Source organism: Aythya marila (genome assembly GCF_965140915.1).
Source record: "Aythya marila genome assembly, chromosome: 19".
NCBI classification, from domain to species: Eukaryota; Metazoa; Chordata; class Aves; order Anseriformes; family Anatidae; genus Aythya; species Aythya marila.
In genome coordinates, this window is record NC_139060.1 from 2,678,958 (window position 1) to 2,695,411 (window position 16,454).

The 16,454-nt window shown below is 51.2% G+C and overlaps 1 protein-coding gene across 2 annotated transcripts in view; it reads left to right on the top strand.

Annotated features, from left to right (window-relative positions):
- Positions 1 to 9,120, top strand: part of LOC309885706 (voltage-dependent N-type calcium channel subunit alpha-1B-like) — a gene marked incomplete at both ends in the record, with an annotated part of 282,028 nt that extends 272,908 nt beyond the window's left edge. Inside the window, 6 exons of one of the 2 annotated variants that reach the window (XM_082775940.1) lie at positions 858 to 984; positions 1,530 to 1,640; positions 3,608 to 3,643; positions 5,957 to 6,164; positions 6,293 to 6,504; positions 8,584 to 9,120. In XM_082775940.1, the coding sequence (XP_082632066.1) occupies positions 858 to 984; positions 1,530 to 1,640; positions 3,608 to 3,643; positions 5,957 to 6,164; positions 6,293 to 6,504; positions 8,584 to 9,120 (1,231 nt within the window). Of the gene's footprint in view, positions 1 to 857; positions 997 to 1,529; positions 1,641 to 3,607; positions 3,644 to 5,956; positions 6,165 to 6,292; positions 6,505 to 8,583 lie in introns of both variants that reach the window. The other variant, XM_082775939.1, reaches the window with a different exon arrangement.
- Between the last annotated feature and the right edge of the window lie 7,334 nt (positions 9,121 to 16,454).

Here is a 16,454-nt window from a genome sequence, read left to right on the forward strand (position 1 = left end):
ATGTTTCCTTAGTGGCCTCCTCCAAATCTTAGAGCTTTCCATCGTGGCTAGTTTTAATTGCAAATTTGTTTACAGGATATTGGGATCACTGCAAAACAGCCAGACAAATCCCAAACCAAGCACTGAATTGCTAATGCAGTGGGTTCCTGGGAGACCAAAAGGTCCTTGGGAGCAAAGAATTCCCTAAAGCTCAATGCACTTGAAAACAGCAAGAGCTGCCTGAGACTTTCCAGGACAGAATCTGGCTCTTTGGCCAAAATAATACCTCCCGAGACACCTTACCAAACAGTTGCAGTAATGGCAATCCCTAAATGTTTCACCTTTTCCTGCTCCTCAGGTGACTTTTTTCTGGGTCACACATGCCATGGATTTTTAATGATGGATGTCTGAGGTCGAAATGTCCTGAATAACCCCAATGGGAATCTGACCTAAGACCCAGCAGTAAAACCTAGGGCTACCTGTACCATTCAGTGAATGTAGGTTAGCACAGCCACGAATGTGCTTGACCCGTATCACTTAGGGCTATTTGTCTAACTGGTTTTGCATACATAATTTGCCTGAATTCCAGAATCGATCGTTCTTCTTCATCAGAAATTAAGCAGCAGAAGTTGATTTCCTCAGTTACTGAAAAAGAATGCTCTGACCTGTTTGGTTTCCTGGTTGCTCAGGGGGATCTTTGGGTTAGAAAGAAAGTGGCCCTGGGAAAACCTAGGGGACTTCATAGCTTCACCAGCCATCCTGCATCCATTTTCACAAGTGAGACATCAGAGGGTACCCAGGTGCTTTACTGTCAGCACAATCCCTTTGCAAAAGAGTTCATCTTTTTTTTTTCTTTTTTCTCCTTGATCTTCTGGCAGGCCACCCCCAGAGGGTGGAATCAAAGAGTCCAGCTCCTGGGGGACCCAGCGCACCCAGGACGTGTTTTATGAAACCAGGACACCAGCTTTTGAACGAGGCCACTCAGAAGAAATCCCTATTGAGCGGGTAAGCAAACAGGTGGAGACGGGGTGAAATGCAGTAGATTTTAATAGATATCAAGGCTAGATGCTTCCCTGAGAGCTGAAGGGGTCCTCTGCCCTTTGAGGTAAGTGTTGTTCACTCTCACAACCCAAAACTTGCTTGAACATTATAGAGAAAAAGCAAGCCTGAGAGCTTCAGCACCGATAGCTGTACTTGTTGGCGTGCTTATCCTGGGACTACGTGTCTGCTGAGATAGGTCACTTAGGGCTACATCTTCCTTGTCATCCCATTGTCCCAATCCCATTGTTATCAGTGTACAAACCCAGAGAAGAGGTGTCATGGGTCAGGGCTCATTGCCATGGCTGGTGGATGAACTTGTCCCACCTCTGCCCCTGCTGAAGGCAGTGCTGTCAATAAAGAGTAACTTGGGCTCCATGGCTCCAAATTTATTCCCTTTCCCCTACCAGCACCCCTTCCCAAACCAAACTTAGCAGAAGCCTGCTCAGATGATGATTTCAAAGCTGACATTTGCATTCTTGCTCCTGAAACTGTTTCTTGGTTTGGATCAGGTGGTGGAAATGAGGGAAATCAGCCCCACTCTCACCAATGGAGAGCACCAGCCGGGTCTGGAGAGCCAGGGGCGGGCAGCTTCCATGCCACGCCTGGCTGCCGAAACTCAGGTGAGCAGGGAGGGAGGTTTTTTGGGGTGGGAGACAGAGAGCGAGCCAGGAAGGCAGTGCAGTGCATTCTTTGTGCTCAAAGTTGCCTGCAAGTTCTGTGAAGTAAGGGTGTTCTCTGAACCTGGAGCCAGGTAACCAGCCTTGGGGCTCGGATCGTTTGTGTGCAGGCACAGCATTTTCCCAGGTTTACTCATTCCTGATTGCAGAAAAAGAAGGAAAAGAAAAAGGAAAAAGAACACAGAGAAATCCATCTGTCTGGGTTGCTAAATGATGACCGCCTACCATGGAGTGCCTGTTCTGATTAACTGGGGACGATAATGTTTGCCAGCCTATATTCCTGGAAGGCATGCGTTTCCCATTGGCAGTTGTTTGCCATCTATCCAGACAGACAGCCGAGGCATGCTCCAGTGCTCCAGCCATAAAATAAGCTGGAGATTTCCTGTGGTTCTCTTTGATGAATGCAGTAGGTATGGAAAATACCAGGGAGCCTGTGCCTGGAAGGCTGCACTGAGACATTAAGCAGTCTCCCTGTGTTTTTCCCTTCCCACAGTAATTAGCATATCTTGCATTGTGACTTTGATTAGTAATATGTTGTTAAGGATTTCATTTTCCTTGTTTGGCTTCTTGTAAAGAAATCTCATCATTAGGGTTGACCTTTACAGCAACTTGGCGACTAATTGTGGACGCTCCTTAGTGCATAGGATGTCATGGTTTTCACAGATCATTTTTGGGCACTCCACGTGTTCGCTGCCAGCTTGTTAACCCAGATGCTCTCCAGACATCATCCTGCCTCCTGTGTGTCTGAACACCCCATAGTCGTGTCTCTCTTGCTCAAAGGGCCTGATTCATGCAGTAAGAAATGAGCAGCCCATGGGCTCTTCCCCATTGCTCTCCGTGGGAAGCAGGACCTGGAAGATGTTCTGCATCCTAAAACTTAAAGACTGTGTCTTATGTGCACAGAAATAGCTCCAACAGATTAAATAGGTTTGCAAATGTGCTTAGGCTGGTGCAAGCTACGCTTTGCTGGCTAACAAATTTCCCAGCTGACATGAGAAACTGCACTCTGTGTGAGAGCTCCAGAAAATCACTGAATAGAACTTTGTCTTCTGGGATGCTCTGGGTTAGCAATACTAGTCGAGATGCTTGATAAAAGAAACAGACCCCAAAACAATCCAGTACTCCCTCCCCTCCCAGAACAAAGTTGTCCTTTATTCCAGGCCTCAAGTAGTATCTTCCCTTGCAAGGCGATGGAGTTGCCAACAGGAAAGCCAGTGGCACGAGCCTTTCCTTGGGAAACTCCTCTCCGTGGCAGTCCCAGACAGCATGCCTGCGATGTAACACTGTCACGGTCAGAGACAGGACAAGCCCTTTGCTTGGAGCCCCTGAGTAGAGAGAAACTCTCCCGGGCTGCTCCTGCTGCACCCTGCAGCCACTGCTGCCTTTAGGAGCAAGGATCCTGTCCGTGCCCAACCTCCCCTTGCTGGGGGCACGGTCCCTGTCCCCAGGGCGCAGCTGCCCCAGGAGAGCTCTCTAGGCTGGTATGAATCAGGCCCGTGGTACCCGAGCAGATCTGTCCTCACGTAGTAATGTAATGTTCTGGTGGTCGTAGCTTCAGCCGAATAACCGATGTACTCTCTGTGTGTCTTCCCCCTCCGTGTCCTCCACCCTCCCTCTCACACGCTGCCTCTGCTCCCCCAAACTTTGAGTTCTTTATAACTTATTTGTGATGCTTTCTGTTTCCTCCTGATTTCTGGACATCCCCCTTCTTGTTTATCTGTCATTCCTCCATCTTTTTATTTTACTTTGCCATTAAAAAACCAAACTCCCTATGCTTTCAACCCCCCTCCTCCCCTCTGTCCCTCCCCGCCCTCCCCGTGTCTGCTGCCCATCTGCCGCGATGTCTGACCATGGCTGTACTGTGGGGCTGCTTCAAATAATGTCTCTCATCTTGTCCGAATTGTTTGCAGAGGAGCAAAGCACGGTCACCTGGGAGTTACCTAGCAGTATGTAGTTTGCACTCAGTTGTATCCTATTAAATCCGTGTTAAGAAACGATTAACCTTCCTTAACCCTTTACTTTTCTCCCTCCCCATCTGGAGCACAATGTTGCACCGGCGCAGCTGCTGTCTCTTCCCCCTGTGCTGCAGTTCCCTCCACCCCCGACTGCACGCCGCACGCTGATAGCAGGGGTTTTTGTTTGGTTTGCTTATTTATTTGGTTTGTATGCCTTGTTGCGCAGGGATTTAGGAGGTGAAAACTATCCGCTTGCTAATGAAGAGGCAATTAGTAAGTCTCCGAAGGGTTATGGTTATAGTCTCCTGAGGCTTGTGTGCACCCCGTTAATGTAAGAAGAGGATTTTTGGGGAGAGTGTGCTTTGCCTTGCTAAGAGTCACTTCCCATTAGGGTCAGCAGCAGCCTCTGGCCTTGGAATCAGCACAGAATTGGGTCCAAAGAGAAACATCCATTTTTTTATAGATTTGGCTGGCTTGTTGTTGGGAAATCTGTCTTCATCCTGGCAGTTCCTAAAAGGATTTAGGAAATGCTGATAAGTGTTTTTGGTGGGAAGTATTTTCATGTTTTTTGCTCCCCATCAGTCAATTTGTGAATCTGACTGCCACGTTATGGTCCTCCTTCATCATTAACCTTCATCTCCTGGCCCGATGGTAAGCAGGGAGGACAGATGTGAAGCCCCAAAGTGTGACTGGGAGGAGAGCGGTGTGGCACAGCACAGCGTCACCTCGCTGCCCAAGCTGGCACCCCCGGGCACACCGCGATGCTGCAGGCTGTGCTGTGTCCCCCTCTGGGTCTGCAGCACACTTTGCAGCCCTAACAACTCGCTTTGCACAAGGGAAACACCAAGGTTTGGGTGGAGCAGCTGAAAATGGAGCTCAGGCTGCCCCTTTGCATTCAAGGAGAGAGAGCTGTGACAGCACGGCAGGGAGAGTGGCTCGTCCTGCCTGAAATGCCAGCCAGGGCTGCAGAGCGACCGGCTCCACGTTGTGCAAATATCAAGGGGCAGCAGAGATTGGAAACCCAGGCTAAGCAAACGAAATAGCAGGGATGGTAAAAATAACGCAAGGCTCTCTGGAAAGGTTACGGAAAGCAAAGTAAATGTTGTGCTGGAAGTGGCCCTTGAGGCACGTGTTGGGCTGAGGACTCAAGGCTGAGGCATGAGGGGCTAAAGGACATCCTGAGCTCCCTCCTGACCAGGCTGCACCTCTGTGCTCCCAGGGCTTTCCTCTGCCAGGAGCTCTGATGCAGTGATGTACCCCAGGAAGCCTCCAGAGGATGGGCAAAGCCCTGCCTTCACCTCGGAGCAGTTTGCAAAGCAGCTGGAGGCCAGCAGAGCGAAACAGAAGGAAAGACGGATTTTTCCTCTTTTCTGAGCTCTATAGCTGGTGGCTGGGCAGTAGGGAGGTGAAAATAGCTGCCCTGCAGTCCGCTTGTCTTGGTTTCTGCAGAACATCTCTGTAAGGTTTTGAACCTGGAGGGAAGGGAGCAGAGTCTGGAGCTGCCACTGGGGCGGAGGCAGTGGCCAGCAGTGCCCGTGGGAGGCTGGAGGGCTGCACAGGGTCCTAATGTTTGGCTCTCAGGCCATGGATGACTTGAAAACTGCCACAACAAGCCTCAGTAGTCATTTCTGGAGATGTCCTGGTGGAGTTGCAGGGAGCAATGTGATCCAAGCTTGTCCCAGCTGCAAAGGCTTTGAGGAGCAGTGGTGGGACAAGGGGGGAGGTTCAGCAGTTTGATGGAAATCACCCCCAAGTGCAGGGAGACAGACACAGTTATTAGGTGGCTTGCCCTGCACCTTGCCCGTTTGTTTATTTCTGATTTTCCTCCCTTTCCATGTGGTGCCCACCAACGCTTTCATGCTTCCCTCTTTGGAGTTGCTTTGGGATGCTCCCAGGCCCCGAAGCAGCTTTGGGTGAGACTGGTCTCGGAGAGCTCCCTTTGTCAGATGCTTGGCTGCCGTGCTGCCGTGCCCCTGCTCACTCCTGCTGCCTCCCGTGGCGCCGTGCTTGGTGTGCCGTGCTGCGTCCTGCTCTGCCGTGGTACCTGTGGGTTGGCACAACGCTGAAAGCAAAGCCCATTTCAGCAAACAGAGCTCACGTTTACTCCTCAAACCTAGCACTAAGTCTGCCATTCCACAAGTCCTTCTGCCCATTCCAGTCGTAGCCGGTTAACCATTTCTCTCCTGCCCCTCCTTGCCCCCGTCTCTCACCCTAAAACCCCCTCCCATGGGAGCCGAGCGGTCGAGCAGGGTGCCTGCAGCGCCTGCCCTCTCACCCGGCTCCCTGTGCCCCTGTCCCTCGCAGCCCATCCCGGACACGAGCCCCATGAAGCGCTCCATCTCCACGCTGACCCCGCAGCGCCCGCACGCCATGCACCTCTACGAGTACTCCCTGGAGCGCATGCCGACCGACCAGGTGCACCACCACCACCACCACCGCTGCCACCGGCGGAAAGAGAAGAAGCAGAAGTCCTTGGACAGGTCCCCACACCAGCTGGCCGATGGGGAAGCCGGTACGAGCTTTGCCTTTAGCAGGGATTTGTCCTCCTCCTCCCTTCGGGGTGGGCACTTGGTGCGATTTGGGGTCCCGTCCCCGTGGAAGGAGCGTGTTGGTGACCCCCGACCAACATTCTCCTTCCAGTGGCCCAGCACGGTGAGTCTTCTTCCAAGGACAAGAAGCAGGAGCGCGGCCGGTCCCAGGAGAGGAAGCAGCACTCCTCCTCCTCCTCCGAAAAGCAGCGCTTCTACTCCTGCGACCGCTACGGCAGCCGGGACCGCTCCCAGCCCAAGTCTGCTGATCAGAGCAGGCCCACCTCGCCCAACGGGGGGCCCGAGCAAGGCCCGCACAGACAGGTGAGGGGGCACGGGCTGCGAGGAGAGCCCTGGGGTCTGCCAGGGACCCGCACACCTCTTCTGGGGTTTGTTTAAGATAAAGGAGACGGGCAGTGGGAGGTAAAGCCTTCGAGGTCTTGCTTACTGTAGGATGGGTTGGGCTGGAAGGAACCCTTACAGGTCACCCAGTCCTAGCCCCTGCCATGGCCAGGGACATCTTTCACCAGGCCAGGCTGCTCAAAGGACTTTGGACACTTCTAATGATGCACAGCTTCTCTGTGCGCCTTGTTCCAGTGTCTTAACACCCTCACTGTGAAAAACTTCCCTTTATACCCAACCAAAACCTAGCCTTTTTCAGCTCAAAGCCAGTGTCCCCTGTCCTGTCACAACAGTCCCTGCCGCAAAGATCCTGCTTGCTGCTTCAAGTGCAGGACAGGGATGGAAACAAGGCTTGATGGCTTTTTACCAGCCACCCACGGAGTGACTCAGTGCCTCTCGCAGAGCCCCCGCTCAGTGATTCCCTTGCTAACAGGTTCAGTGCAGCGACCTGGAAGGCCCGAGCCTTGTCTGGGCTTGCTGCTGGTGGAAAATAATATCCGTGAGCCCAGGCAGGCTGGAAGTGTGGTGAGGGATGCTCCATTGGGCAGCCGAGCTGGCCCGCTCCCCCAGCACTTGCCCAGTGCCACAAGCACTTGGTGACTGTAGGATAAATCCTTGCCATGGCCATGCGAGCGCAGGGGCTGCAGGCAGCCGAACCCCTGATTTCAGCTGGGTTTGCTCGTGTCCATGGTGTCAGCGGTGTCAGGCTCCAGCTGCTGATGTGTGGGCCTCAGAGCTGTCCTGTAGTGTGCTGTATTGTGGAACAGGTACATTTATTTATCTCTTTTTATTTCTTGAGAATAAGTCCTGTTCCCCTGGTGACAGATCAATCCGCAAAGCTCAGGAGGGGCTCTCTTACATGCTTGGTTTACCAGAATTTTAAATAGCATGTATGATTTTAATTATTTATTTTTTTTTGGTAAGTATTTTATTTTGAGCCTCAGAGCTCTGGAAAGATTTGGGCTTCCTCCCTCGGACAGTTTAGGTCACCATGTGGTGGTGAGCATCTCCCTCACCTCCACCACCATGGGGAAAGCTTGGCTGAGACCATGGGGCTGTAGCAGAAAGGGTGAAGGGATTTTTAAAATGTGCTCCCAGAGCTGTTCATGCCCTGCCCAGGCAGAAGGTGGACAGAAATGCCAAACAAGGGCTGCTCCTCTCACTCAGGGCACTTTTCTTCCTTGTTGTAGCTTAGTTCATGCCCATGCACCACTGTTAACAATGCAGGCAGCTGCCGGTCTCTTCTACCATTCAGATAGTACAGGTGTAATGTTAACAAGAAGAAGGTGAACACATTTTTTCAGGATTTTTCTTTAGGGAGCCCTCTTGTTAAAGCCAAAGCCTATCCAAAAATCTTTTTATTGCTGTTTCTTCAGGAAGTATTTAATCAAAATGCATTTTATTCCTAAAACTATGAAAAAAAAAAGACAGTCCCCAAATCCTCCTCCTACTTTGTCCAATTTTGAGCACAGAAATGATCCCCAGCATCAGCACTCACATCCATCAGGTGAAGAGTCGAGCAAAAAATTGCCCCAAAGCAGAGAGTGCAATTTTGCAAAATTGTGTTTGCCAAAAAATAAAATAAATAAATAAAAAAAAAAAACAGCAGGTTTTTGAGCTGCCCACGGCATTGCTGAGGTAAGGGGCATGTCGGGACTGTGTGTGCTGTGGGTTCCTTCCCCCCGGGCAGTGTCCCCTGCTGTTGGAGCCGTCTGCCAGTTTGCGTCCTACCGATGCTCTGATCGTTTCTGTCCCTACCTGCTCCTCGCAGACCCTTAGTTCTCCAGCTCTTCACATCTCTTGTTTGATTATTTCTCGAGAACCTCCTTCCCCTGACTGTGCGTGTCTAAACTCTCTCTTTTTTTGCTTCTCTTTCCTCTTGTGACTTGTCTCTCCCCCCTGTCGCTTCTCCTTCTGTTTTACACCTGCCTGCCTTTGTGTTCGTCCGGCGTTTCCCTTTTTTTTATTTTTTTCATTTGCTCTGTTCCAATTTTTATCTAGGGCAGTGGTTCGGTTAACGGGAGCCCCTTGCTGTCGACATCTGGTGCTAGTACCCCCTGCCGGGGTCGGAGGCAGCTCCCGCAGACCCCCCTGACCCCACGCCCCAGCATCACTTACAAGACCGCCAACTCCTCGCCCGTCCACTTCACCACCTCCCCGGGCGGCCTGCCCCCTTTCTCCCCGGGACGCCTGAGCCGCGGTCTGTCCGAGCACAACGCGCTGCTGCGGGGGGACCAGCAGCCGCCCCCGGCCGCGGTGGCCCGCATCGGCTCCGACCCCTACCTGGGCCACCGCGACGCCGCCGACAGCCCCTGCGGCGCGGCGCCCGAGGACACGCTCACCTTCGAGGAGGCGGTGGCCACCAACTCGGGGCGTTCCTCCAGGACTTCTTACGTCTCCTCCTTGACCTCCCAGTCTCACCAAGCCCGCCGGGTGCCCAACGGCTACCACTACACGCTGGGGCTCAACACGGGCCCCGGCACTGGTGCCCGGGGACGGAGCTACTACCACGAAGCCGACGAGGACGACTGGTGCTAGCGGCACGGCGAAGCCCTCGGAGGCGTGCAAAGTCGATGAGTTTTATCATCTGGAAGGCTGTGCGCTCAGACACGCGGTGCCTGGGGGCAGCCCCCGCCGCCAGAACTGCTCTGCCCCGCTCCGAGACCTCCGGAGACACTTGTGCAGCCTCTCTCCTGCCCTTTTTTGTTTTCTTATTTTTTTTCTATTTTCCTTTTTTTTTTTTTTTTTTTTCCCCCACTAAAATATACCAAGGAAGAAGGCTCCCTCCTGGGGGGCAGTGCATCTCTCCCCCCTTCTCGCCCACCTCCCTGCTGCCTTCAAAGACGTGCACCAGATGCCAAACCTGCGAGGCACGCGAGGAGCCACGACGGCGGACGAGCAGGCCGTCCATCCTTTTCGGGCTTGGCACCGTTTTGGTTGGGCTATTTCTTTATTTTTTTATTTTATTTTTCTCCCCGCCCCAGCCAGGGTGGGAGTCGGGGTTGCAAAAACGGACACCGGCGAACAAAGCTTGACCCCGCGTTTTATCTCGTTCACCGCCGAGAGGGAAGAGATCTACCTAAGGAACTGGGAGAGGAGGAAAAAAAAACAACCCGCAGATCGGAACAAAGGACGGTCCGTTGGGACTTGATGTTCAGCCGCAGCGCCCCTTCCCAGCCGAGCCAGGAACTCGCTGCTTTGCCCCCGCCGCTGCGTGGCCCCCTCACGCTCATCGCCACTTCGGGTCCTTCCCACCCAGCCACCAGAAAGCCACCCGAGAGCCCCTTCGTCAGGACTGCTTCCTTGCTGCTGAGACTTTTCTTCCCGTCCCTCTCTCCTGTCGACTGCAACACGCCCTCACTGTTTTGTCTTGTTTACAATATAAGCTTGATTTAGCAAAAAAAAAAAAAAAAAAAAAGAAAAAAGAAAAAAAAAGAAAACCTGAAAAACAGGAAAAAAAAAAAAGGAAAAAGTGTAGGGGTGAGAAGAAGAAATGTTATTGGTTTTATATCAAGCTATTAGATAGAACTTTAACTTTTCATTGTGTGCATTTTTGTAAATTGTACAGTAAAAAAAAAAAGAAAAAGAAAGAAAAAAATTACTCTTTATGTAGAGAATCAGTCCAATTGTCATTCCAGGTCCCACCGTTTCTACCGAATGCTCCAGTTGTTCACTACTAAGTGCCTAACCTTTGAAATCTTTCACAGCGACGATGCAAACCTCTCGCTTCGGACCTGGGGGAGCGCGGGGGGCAGGGGCAGCGCCCGGAGGAGCCGCTCGGCTCGGCTGCCCCCACACAGGGCTGGAAGCTGACAGTGGGGAAGGCAAACACACTTTGGGGTTGGTTTGGGTTTTGTTGGCCTTTTTTGTTTTTATTTATTATAATTTAATTGTTGGGAGCGGGAGGGGTGTAAGTGCAGCAGAAGAAGCTGGCCTTTGCTCGTTGACTGGTGTCCTGGTGGGAGAGGTGCAGGGGTGGCGGCGCAGCGTTTGCAGCGGTGCTCCTGCAGGAGGAGAAGCATCTTTCGCACTGCATGTCTAGTCGTAGTCGGGCTGCGAGAGCTGCGGCCGTGTCCCGTGGTGCGTCGTTTGTGTTGGGGGCAGATGGAGAGAGTCTTGTTTTTATTGCCTGTTCAAAAGAGAAAAAACAAAAAAAAACAAAATGAAAAAGCAAAACCTCTAACTCTGATTCTCAGGGATGAGATTTCTGTGTTCTTGCAATGACTTTTGTGTTGGACGATTTCTTTATTTTGTTGCACGTGTGGATTTCTGCACTTTGAGCCTGGGGAAGAGGCAAAGATGACATGCCGGCAGGGAGGAAGCGCCAAAAGAAAAGCCTGGGCAGGACACGGTGTCCGTGGCTTTGATGAACTTTGATGTAGGGCTAATTTGGGGCACAGGGAGGCCAGAAGACGCATGGTACGCTGGCAGAAAGTTAGAGGAGGAGGGGTGGGAGGTGCTGGTACAGCACTTTGCCCAAAACAGTGATAGGAAAGAGGAAAGGACTGGACGGATGCATTCTGTGGGAGGCTCTACCAAGCCCCAGAACTGTGAAACTTCTTAAGGCAAAGCGATCACTTAAACCAGGGGGAGATCCCGGTGGGCCCTGGTGATAGGTTTGGCCAAGAGGGGGGTTTCAGGGAATGCTGCCAAAATGCTCAGGAGGTCGCTGATGCTCTCGGCAAAGTCCTCCGGCCTCCCACGGGGAGCAGTCTGCTGTAGGGTGGTTCTTCACATCTCCTGTAGCTTTTCTGTTGAGAAAATTCAACCTGTTGCGTTTTCGTTGCGTGTTTTTTGTTCCGTTACTAAATGATAATCTCTGGCCGATCTCATCCCTGGATTCTGCTAAAGGATAACTCCTGTCTCTATCTCTGTCTCTGTATTTATGTGCACTTTGAATAAAGGAAGTGCGGTAGCCAGAGGTCCGCTATGGGTAATGGCTGTAATTTGCAAACGGAGGGCTATGCAACAAGATGACACGTAAGGAAACACATCCACACCACTGACAGTCAGAAAGACCTTCATCCATTCTGTAGCTTTATCTGCTGGATCTTCCTGTTTCAGGCTTCAGCATGATTGTGACCAAATGTTTTATACATTTTCCTTATATGAAGGCACAAACACTTTATTTGAAATTTTAAAGGAAACATTACTATTTCACTCCAAGGAGGGAGAGGGAAAACGCAATCTCTCTGACAGTGCATGCAAACATTGTACCCACACCGGAAAGCGAAAGAGATGTCTTTCTGTACCCAACAATTTTGCCTTTTCTCCCCTCTGCCTTGCCCCTTCCCCCAGCGTTTTAGACCTCAGACCCCCCAGCCCCTCACTAATCCCCCCCTGGAAGCGCACAGCCCAGCGATGGCGTGGGATCACTTCAGTCCTCATGCAGAACACGAAGAAGAAGCTCCAGTTGTCCAATCCTCCACCCGCCTCGTAGGCGTTGCTTCAAACGCTGACGGTGACAGTCAAGCCTGACCACGGTTGTTCATATAACCCTTTTTCCTCTATTTTTACAGCCTCTCTGCTGTCTCTTAAATGCATACATCATATTTCCAAGAATCCTCATAGTGAGTTGCCAAACTTGAATTGCACCGATCAGTTTTTCTGCATCCAGAACCAGTCTCGTAGTGGCTGTACTTTGAATAAGTAATGTTTGCATGTAAAATATATACATATATACATATATATAAAAAGTATGTGCATGGAAAATGTTTATCTTCGTACTTTTTTGATACAATGTATTCATCAGTTGTTAATTTTTAATTATATTTGATATAAATTGGGGGTTTGTTGCAAAACTTTATATTTAAAAAAACAGTGTTAAAAATTACAAAAGTTCCAACCATGCAACACAACTGGAACTTTGCCCAAAAAAAAAAAAGGAAAAAAAGAGAAAAAAAAGGTTCTGTGATTGCCTAGTTTGCTGCCTGAGTAATATTTATCAGCCAAACTTTGAATTCTGCAGTTGTTTCTACAATTACATTTTGTATGAAGCAAAGTCCTTGAATTAAAATAAAAACTTAGCAAAAAACCTTACAAATTCAAAGACGGTGTGTGCAGTGTGCCTGGTGACCGGGAGCCCGCCATCCTGAGCGCAGCCTCCGACCGAAGCTTGCCTTTGCCACCACCTCCAGTGGCAGCCTGTGAAATCCGGAGTGAAAGCGGATTCGGTGCCGAATTGGGATGCCGTGAGCAATTGGCCGTGCCTGTGGGTGTTGCCCTGCAGATGCTCGGTTTGAGTAGGGAGCCGCTGGCAAATTTGCCTTTGCAGAGTGGATCCAGTGTGGAGGTTACGACTCCTGGAGTCCAACAGGCAGCAAAATCGCATCATTTAATTGAGGGTTTCCAAAAAAAAAACAAACAAAAAAAAGCAACTAGCAGTGATTGATTCCTGCAGCTTGCAGGAGGATGTTAACAGAGGGATGTTTCTCTTGTTGAGGTGCACAAATGCTGGCAAGGCGACTCCCTTTGGCATTAACCCTTACTAAACCTTTCCTTTTCCCAGCAAGGATTTTTGGTGCTACCTTGGATAGGCACGGGCAAGGAATCAGCAGCACGTGGTGCTGCTGAGTGTCTAACGTACTGCAGCACCTGGTAAAAAATAGGTAATAATAGTAATAACAGTTTTCTTGCTGAGAGGACCTTGAAGTTCCTGCTACTGAGGCTTGCACTGAGAGGAAGGCAAACTCCAGGGCTGGTGGCACATGAGGAAGGAACATTTCTTCTGGCATCTGGATAACCTTCTTATTTCTTACCCGGGATGAGCACTGTATGAATCTCCCTCACCAGGGTCTGCTGCCGTGACGCTTCTGACAACTTCAGGAACACTCCAATATTGGAAAAAAAATAATTGCTTAGCAGTTGGGGAGCACAGGAAGAAGAAAGAGCATTGCATTTTTGCATTTTTCAGTGTTTTTCAGAGCCCAAGGTCTAGTTTAGGATTCACTCTTCTCCTCTCTTGTTACATCTTTGCTGTGATGAGACCACTCGAGGTCCCACCTGAGATTCATGGGCCACGTGTATAGCAAGGACACGGTCTTTTCCCTCTCAATCAACAGGTCAGGCTGTAGCATGGGAAAAATGGTTTTGCTTGAGGTCCCACAGCAAGTTACTGACAAAGTTTGGAGCAGAGTAACTTCTCTTTGCTGTTACCCTGGGCTGTGTGGGGTCTGGGTTCCTCTGGAGCTGGGAAAAGCAGAGCACAGGGGTGAAGTGTAGGATTTTTTTTTTTTTTTTTTTTTTTTTTTTTTTGAGTCACCCCAAACAGGAGAAATGGAGCTTTCTGAATGTGTCTGAGCAAGGAAAGGTCTGAGAAATGGTGCAAGACCTGAGCGTCAGCCTGCATCCCAACTACAGCCCTGGGGTCAGCGCCCCGCAGCCTTTGGGGAGCTGGAAGCTGCCTGTGGTCAGCAGCAACCTCTGCCTTCCAGATGCACATCACACAGGATTTCCAACACCAGTTTACAATCCTGTGTGCATTTCCAAATCTTGAAAACTTTTCGGGGGCTTTTAATTTGTTTTTAATCATCTTTACTATGTACAAGCCTCATTCCCTCAGCCCATGAAAGCCCGGCAGCAGCACACCCCGCTGCCGCTCCGGGCACTGCTGGTGCTGGGGCGAGGGGCTGGAGAGGCAGGGACCCTGCCCTCCCTGGAGCATCTCCCACGGCTGAGGCATGGGAGGGAGCTGGAACAAATGGTTTGGAGTCCATCAGGACTCTGCTAAGTGGCCCTGTGTTTGTTCTGGTGGGAAGCAACAGGCCTTGGACCGTATTTTCACTCTGGTGAACTTCTTGCAGGCCACTGGGGCTCAGAACCAGCGTAACGCCCTTGATGTGCACTTGTGAGCAGGTTTGTGTGGGGTCTGTCCCCAGAGGCACACCTTGCTGCTGTTTCAGCCCCCGGTAGTCGCTCTAGCCCTGCAGACAGAATCCGGGCTGTGGAGCAGCATTTCCCAATCCCCACACCTCGTCTTGCCATTAGGGGGTAGCATTTTCAGGCCTTTTCTGCTTTCTAGGGAACAGAAGAGGAAAAAGGCTGATTCACGGCCCCTCACTGCTCGTAGAGGTCGTTCCCTGAGACATTTGCCTGAGGATGCAGAAAGCTGCGGGTGAGAGCTGCACACATCTGGGCCCAGGGCTCGCCTGGCCTTTTGTGCGCCGGGAGCAGGAGAGCCCCGTGCCACCCGTCCGAGTCCCTGGTCCAGCCCCGTGTGCAGTGGGTGCCAAAGACCCCAAGGTGACAAATTGCCCGTCCCAGCAGCTGGCTCAGATTCATCCCTCTCAAACAGCCCCAGGTCCTGGTGTTCTTGGAGCCGTGGGAAGTACGATACAGAAGTGCCTGATGGTAATAACAACCCTTTGCTTAATGTTTTCCCTCAGCATGTCCCCAAATATTTTGCAAAAGAGGCTGGTTTAGCATCTTCATTCGATTAAGAAAGGAAACTGAGGCACCTTCAGGAGACCAAGTTGCCCAGGGTCACCAGCAAGCGAGTGCAGAATGAGGACAAAGGCTCCCGCACGGGTTCCTGCTTACTTCACATCTCAGTGTTTAAAATCCCCGGAGCTTGTGTGGTTTTTGTGCATTCACAGGCTCCTAGTGGGGTGCTACTGAGGCAACACTGGGAATTTGGCATCTCACTAACAGGCATTTTGGTTAACTGGAGGCGATTCAAAGAAGCAATAAGAACAACGAAGAAGGTCCGGGACTGATCTATGGCGATGGCTGCAAGGAGCTCTGTGCTGCCATGGAGGAGGGGGCTCCGATAACGCCCTGCGGATATTTGGGGAAGCTCTGAGGCGAGGGAGCAGCACTCTGAGGCTGTTTGGGACAAGAGGCCAGAACAAAACATCTCCTGAGCCAATGGATGGAAACAGCAGGACAGAGCTCCTGTACCTGTAGAGGACACACTGACAAACGCTGATGGAGCAGAGCTGTGATAAGTCCAAGAAAAACATATCACTGACTGTACCTTGTTCATTTTGTTCTTGTCTCCACTTTCTGTGATTGCTCTGAAACAGAATATCCCAGCACTGGCTTTGTCTACATCTGTTTTTATTATTGCTCTCTTCCTGGCAGCCTCCTCCATACCCAGCCCAGCACAAGCGGGGCGGAGGCACCGTCCCTGCTCAGCTGTGCCCACCGGGGGCAAAGCCCCCTTTTCCTTTTCCGAGGAAGGGAGTGGGTGAGGTTGTGTCACTGGGTTCAGCAAAGTGATCATCTGCATGAAAAGGTGCTGCTGAGCAGTCGGGGTTGTGGCAGGGTAAATGTATTTCTTTCACAAGTTTTTATCTTTTTTTTTTTTCCTCCTGTTGGAGTTGGAGAGCATTTAAAAGGCATGGGTGTGCAGGTGATCCACCTAAAAACTGCTGCTGCAGCGGGATGTCAGTATGGGAAAGGAACAAAGGGCAGAGCCTCTGCATTGCGAGGCAGGTTGCACATCCCCCATAGAGCGCTGCTGCAGGGCGGACAAGAAACGCAGCAGGAGAATTTCTGCAGGGCCAGAAGGTCACAGCTGTGGAGATCGATGGGACTCAGCAACACCTGAGATGGAAAAGCCAAACCTGTATCACATGTTCTTGGTGAATAAAACCCTCTGTGCTGCAAAGCAAGTGGCTCCTTGAGTGTTTCTGACCTTCGTCTCTGGGATGCCCTCGGTGCACAGCAGGGGAAGGGCTGGGAGGTGGGGACAGGAGCAGGACACGATGTGGGGACACGACCTGGGGACAGAAGAGCAGGACATGCAGTGGGGGCATGGGGCTGAGTGATGCACAGCCACCACCTGTGGCATTTATGGGGCAAACTCACTCGGGGGGCACCTGCCCATGAACACCTCCCGCCCTGATGCCCTTTGGATGTGGCTGGTGCAG